Source organism: Octodon degus, unplaced genomic scaffold (assembly GCF_000260255.1).
Source record: "Octodon degus isolate 3935 unplaced genomic scaffold, OctDeg1.0 scaffold00019, whole genome shotgun sequence".
NCBI lineage: Eukaryota > Metazoa > Chordata > Mammalia > Rodentia > Octodontidae > Octodon > Octodon degus.
The window spans coordinates 12,994,305-13,000,803 of record NW_004524595.1 but is presented as its reverse complement, the minus strand read 5'-3'; the positions used below and the strand labels follow the sequence as shown (position 1 = coordinate 13,000,803).

General features: G+C 44.2%; 1 protein-coding gene across 1 annotated transcript in view; it reads right to left on the bottom strand.

The window, feature by feature from the left end:
* Positions 1-6,499, bottom strand: part of Matn3 (matrilin 3) — a 34,232-nt gene that overhangs the window by 16,330 nt on the left and 11,403 nt on the right. Inside the window, exons 4-5 of the mRNA XM_004627567.2 lie at positions 5,062-5,187; positions 1,602-1,727 (exon numbers count right to left, since the gene is read on the bottom strand). Of these exons, the coding sequence (XP_004627624.2) occupies positions 1,602-1,727; positions 5,062-5,187 (252 nt within the window). The remainder of the gene's footprint in view (positions 1-1,601; positions 1,728-5,061; positions 5,188-6,499) is intronic.

Below are 6,499 nucleotides of genomic sequence, written 5' to 3'. Positions count from 1 at the left end.
CAAAAAAAAAAAAAAAAGAACCTTTCAGGAAAGTTTTCAAGCATTCAAAAGAAATTGAGATACACATTAGGGTGGCACATAGAACTCCAAATAGTCATGCTCAGAAAAACTGTACCAAAGCATGTAATAGTCAAGACTCCAAAAATTCAATACAAGGCCAGCCGGATAGCTCAGCAGACTAAAGCACCTGCTTAGGCTGAGCGCAGCGACCAGAGTTTGATCTCCAGCATGCCATGCCAGCCCCACCCCCGCGGCATGCTGAGACGGTGATTGAGACTGGGCATGGTGGTGAATGCCTGTAGTTCCAGGGCTTGGGAGGCTGAAAACAAGAGGATAACTACGAGTCTGATCTGTGTAGTGAGATCTTGTAGACATTGTACTAAAATACATTTTTTAAAAAAGGCTCAAAGGCAAAAATTCAACACACACACACACACACACACACACACACATTCAACACAAGAATAAAATAGTAAAAACTGTTAAGAGAAAAAATAGACCCTACTGAGCCTTTTGGGAAGCCAGCCCAAATTCCATTCTAATGAGCCTATTAATCTCCACTGCCTTAAGCCCGTCAGTGGATTCTCATTGTTACGACAGTAAAATGTGAACTCCTCTCCCCATGGCTCAGAGGGACAGCACGGCCAGGCCCCTACCTAGCTCTCCACGCCACATGCCCATCTTCTTTTCCCAGCCACCACACTTTGCACACTGGCTGCCCTTTATGTCTGCTCCCTTCCGAGCTGCTGCTCAGGACTCTGGGTTGCATTCCTTTCTTCTCTCTGCACGAAGCACAGCTTCTCCCTAGCTCTCAGATGGTGCTCCTCAGAGTCGGTCCCTCCAGCCCCCATCAGAGCACCTACACCCAACCAGCATTGCTATGATTAAACTGGTACATTTGTTTTCACTTGCAAAGGTGGTGAGGGAAGCTGATCCCAGCAAAGGATGGGAGCAGCAGGTGCACAGCATGTTTCTGGAATATCAGATGTCCACTGTGGGACCAGGAATATAACTCAGTGGCATAAGCACCTGCCTGGCAAGCACAAGGTCCTGAGTTCGATTCCTGATACCAATACAAACAAAAATGTCCACTGTGCATAGGAGGGGAGCAGGTGGCAAACATAGTCAAAAGGCAGTTTTAAAAGACAAGCTGAAGTAGAACAGTAGTATCTAGGGACTGAGGGGGTGGTGGAGAAAGGGCAGTTACTGCTTGCTGAATACAGAGTTTCAGTTTGGGGTAATGAAGCTAGAGACAGGTAGTGGGGGAGATAGTGACGAAATAGATAGTGGCAATATTTCACAGCAGTGAGAATGTGCTGAGTGTCACTAAACTGTACACATAAAATGGTTAGAATGCTATATAATATGTCATATATATTTTACCACAGTAACACCCCAGACTACAGAAATTAGCCAGAAAGAAAAAAGGAGAGACATGAGATCAGGTCAAGTAAAGCAGATTGGAGAGAAAGATAACTACTTTAGCCTGGCATCAACTGGAGCCTGCCGGAAGGCTCTGGCCAGGGAAAGGAGCACAGTCAGGCAAGAAGAAAGAAGATTTTGCCTACCACGAGAAGGGGGCTTAATGGGCCAGGCTTCACCTGTACACGTCCTCTTGTCTTCATTCAAGTTGTAGCCAGGGAAGCAGTCACAGTGGTAGGACGCAGCCCCATCACTCACGCAAACATGCTGGCAGCCGTGAGTGCCCAGAGCACACTTGTCACGGACTGGCCAGGCATGCGGCAGGAAAGAAAATACCCACATGTTAATGAAATGGGCCACAAAACACAAACCTCTGGGAGAAAAAAGCATCACTTGGGTCCAATCAGCATTGAGAATGAGTCCTTCCAGAGCCAGCCACAGCCCCATATCTCAGGTGAGGGCCATTTCCATTCTTTGATATGGCCCTGGGGCCGCAGATAGCTCCGTCCTGTTTCTCTCCTGCAGCTCCCTGAGAATCACTTCGCTTTGTTCTTCTGCCAACAGCACCGGAAGGCACTGAATCTTGGTGATGTCCCAGAACTCACCTGGAGCAGCTCTGATGACTGTCAACACCTCCACGTGCAGGGGTCATCAGCACAAATAATCTATTAAGGACCTCGCTGTACATAGAGCTAAGCTTGAGGCTGCACAGAAAGGCCTACATTGACCAAGCACCTGCCCTTGACAGCTTACAAAATGGGACAAAACATTGCTGGTGGGGAGAGACAGGCACAAATACACAAATATGCACATTCACAAACACAGGCAGAGAGAAAAATAATAACGTTAATAAGAATCATAATGATGATGTATATGATCGGACAGTGAGGGATTTATTATTATCAAATCAATAACATTTTAGGGACATCAACAATTTGCCCAAATAAGTAGAGAGCAGAAAAAAGCACTCTAAAAGTCTCATGTCCAAATTAGCCCAGGATTGGGCCGGCCAGATAGCTCAGTGGATTAAAGTGCCTGTTTAGGCAGAGCACAGGGCCCTGGGGTGTGCTGAAACGGCAATTGAGACTGGGTGTGGTGGTGCACGCCTGTAATCCCAGCACTTGGGAGGCTGAAAAATAGGAGGATCTCTATGAGTCCAGTCTGTGTAGTGAGACCCCATAGACTTTGTACTAAATACACTAAAGCAAACAAAAAAAAAAACAAAAAAAAAAAAAAAAAAAAAAAAAAAAAAAGTGCCCAGGTTAAGGAGCTATTCTCCTTTAATAAATCCAGAAAGGCTTCCTGGGAAATATAAGTCCTCCCTCTGCTCCTGCAGGGACCACTGCAGTTTATTTGCTCCCTTCTGACTCTCTTCTTAAACATCACACCATGCTCAGACTCCTTCCACGATGCACTATTGCTTGTAGACGAGCTTTACAGGAAGGGCAAGGTGCTACACAACCGGCCCCTAAACCACTTTTCCAACCATCATGTACATACTTCCTTTTGTCACTACAATTTAGGCTTTTGTTCAGAAAAATACTTGATAGAAGCTGGGGAGATGGCTCAGTAGAAAAAGCGCTTCTCTGGAAGCACAAGGGCCTGAGTTCAATCCCCAGTTCCGCAAAAAAAAAAAAAAAAACTTGGTAGCAGAACATTTAATTTTCCCCTCTGCCCAGCTGAGCACTCGGTACACACAGCAAGTGGACATGCTTCCAACCCTGGTATTGACCTGGGGCTCATGTCTCCTTTATTAACCTTCCTGTTGCCAGCAAGAGGAATGGAAGAAGGCAGGGCTCGTGTGGACCCCAGCTTCAGGAGTGTATTATTCATTACTACTTTATAACATATATGCAAGCTTCCCAGCACTCTGCCTCTCCTCCAACCCTCTGTGCTCTTTGGTGCTTTTACAGTGAGACAGCATTCTGAGTGGTTTCAGCTTATAGAACCATGGGAGTGCGGGCCTAGGTTCAAACCCTCACTCTGCTACTCATAAGCCAGGTGGCCTGAGCAAGTTCCTCAGTCTGCCTGTAGCTCAACTTGCTCCTACTGTTGCTGTGCGCGTGAAAGGCATTCCTCGGTGTGTAAAATGCTTAATCCCTTGCTTGGGCCACATAGGAAGGATGTTCACTACATCCTTATTTGGAGTATTGTCAAACCGAAAATTTTCTTTGATGTTTTATTTTTTAATAAAATGCTTCATATTGTTCCATAACATGCTAATTTAAATAAAAATATGCTTTTCTGGGTCCCTTGCTTTCCCACAGTTGAAAGCACTCACTGGATGCTCGTAACTAGCTGGAGTGAGTCCTCCCTATCCCAGCTCTCCAACCTCCTCCCTGCAGGAACAGCAGCAGCCAGCCCTGCCCACACCCTCCTCTCCTGGAGAGTCCGGCTCCAGCCCCAAGCTCAGGGGCCTCCCCCACCTTGTCAGCCTCCACAGCCCTTCCTGTGGAAAGAATCTTTCCCACCCAAAGCTATAAACTGCTCTGCGCACCATAGGAAATATTATATCCACACAGTGCTTAGTGCCTATCCTGGGAACAGAGTGGGTGCTCAAAACTTTTCCTGACTTCATGGGTATTTTTTTAAATTTATACTTTAAATTTATCTTGATTAGTGCATACTTATCAAGTATGTGATCACATGTATCTTGGGGAGTTGGGACAAGGACATAACACACCTCAATTATTTTTGCCCTCCATCTCTCCCTGCACCTGCTGCCTCATGATCCTCCTCGCATCTGCAAAGGCTCTACTTCCATCTTTTCTCCTTTCACTTCTTCTTTCTTCCTCTTTCCCTCTCTCCCCCCTACCTCCTACCACCTCTTTTATTTTGTTCTTTATTCACATTTTAGGGAGCTGGTTGTTACCTCTATCTGTCTTGATGAGATGCTGGAATACAGCTCCTCAAGGGATAGAAAAGACATGCAAAGCTCAGAAAGCATTCGACATGCAAAAACTAAGCACTACCTCGAGAGCTGGGAGTTTCTCTCCTTTAGGAGTGCTTTTCCACTTATAAATGCTACCTTGTTCTTCCCGTGAGTTTAAATCAAACTAATGAGACTCGGCAGTCCTGCCAAGGGCTCCTGAGCAAGGTCATAATGCTCAGATTCACTGAAGAATGATCAGCTAGAAGCCATTGGGGAGCGTCCTGCTGCAGGGTTACTGGAAGGTCTGTGTAGGTCTAACTCAGGCCCTTACAAAGTCTTCTTTACTAAGTGATCCAACTTTATAAGACTAATGCGACAGAAAAGTTCCAGGCTAAGTTTTAATTGGAAAAAGATCAGTTCAGCCTATCACATCAAATAGTTACTGTCCAACTGACTTCCTTCAAAGTCTGCTACTTGCTCAAAAACTCCCCAGTGTCCAGGGTTATAAAATTTTTATGAACAAGGACGTTACATTTAATTAGCTTTTTCATTGCCCCTACTCCCTACCCATTTCCTAGCATTTTTCTTCTGAAGCGATCTGTCTTTGCCACAGCCAGTGGGCTCACCACCCATGTAGCACCCAGTGCATAGCTGCCCGTGTACAGTCGGTCAGCAGACTGAAAGAAGGAAGACTCTCTCCTTCTATCTGAAGTAGACTTCACTGCCACAGAACCCAAGTGTGAACAAATCTGCTGAGGAGACCTTACCTGAACATGTTTTCTTATCTGCATTCAGCGTGTACCCCTCGAAGCATTCACAGTGATAAGACCCGGACCTGTCATTCACACAGATGTGCTGGCAGCCGTGGGTACCAGAAGCACATTTGTCTTGGGCTGTCACACAAGTCAAGAAAAAAGAAATGAAAACTAAATATCTTTTATTACCCACATATTTAGAAATTCAAATGTTATTTGAAGAAATAAAAGGAAAACTTATTGATGGTACTCACAAGCCATCAGAAATATTTGCTCCAAATGGTGGTTAAGGGAATTAAATAAAATCCTACACACACAGTCATTATTGTCCGGCCTTCTCCAATTTACAAAATAATCAGTTTGAGGTTTTATAATCTAAGGATTTCATAAATAGTTTCTAAAGCATTTTGGTTTATTATATATTATACATTTGTTGTTTTGTTTTGTTTTGTTTTGTTTTGTTTTGTTTTGTTTTGTTTTGTTTTGGTGGAACCAGGGATTGAACTCAGGCCCTTGTGCTTGCCAGGGAAGTGCTTGTTCCACTGAGCCATCTCCCCGGCCCCCACTTAGTTTGTTGTATATTATCATAACCCAGAGAAATTGTTTGTCTAATTGCACTAGATTTGGAAAAGCAGAGTTAAGAATTGGAAGGACTTGTACATGTGTCCTAGAAAGGCCAGTTGATTCAGGGCAGTGTCAGAATTCAAGATCCAAAATTTTCATCCAATGTGCTTTCTTCTGCCTGGATATATTTTTAAGCTACTTTTTTAGATTTTTAAACTTTTCATTTAGAGATAACTTCAGACTTATGAAAAGAACACGGAAACAGAGCTAAGATCTCATTTTACTCTGCTTCTCCAAATTGTAGCAACTTACACAACACTAGTATGGTAATCAAAATTACACCTTATCATTTGCAAGCCCCGAGGATGCAGCTTGGTGGCACGAGTGACTGCCTGGCAAGCGCACGGTCCTGAGTTTGATTCCAGGTACCGAAAGAAAAATACATTATGATTTGAGAACCTGTGCACTTTATGAAATGTTGCCGGTTGTTTCATTAATGTCCCCTTTCTAGTCCATTAAGCGTTCACACCTTAGTGTCCTGTAATCTAGGCCATATTTTCTGCCTGCGTTTGTCTATTATGACTTTGACCCTCTTAAAAAGTACTGGCAATTACTTTCTGAACTAAAAATGTCTTTCCATTTGAGTCTGTCTGATGTTTCCTCATGATTTGGAGTTCTTAGAAAGAATACCACAATGGTGCTGTCCTAGCCTCAGTGCAGGCCATCACTACGGTCATCATGGTGACAGAAAGTCTGATCTCTCAGCCGCCATGGTATCTGCCAGCTCTCTCCACTACCAAGTTATGGTGTTGCCCTCTCTGAGCAATAAGTATCTTCTGGGATATTACTTGATGTTCAGTCAGCATTTGAAAGAACTGTGAAGGCC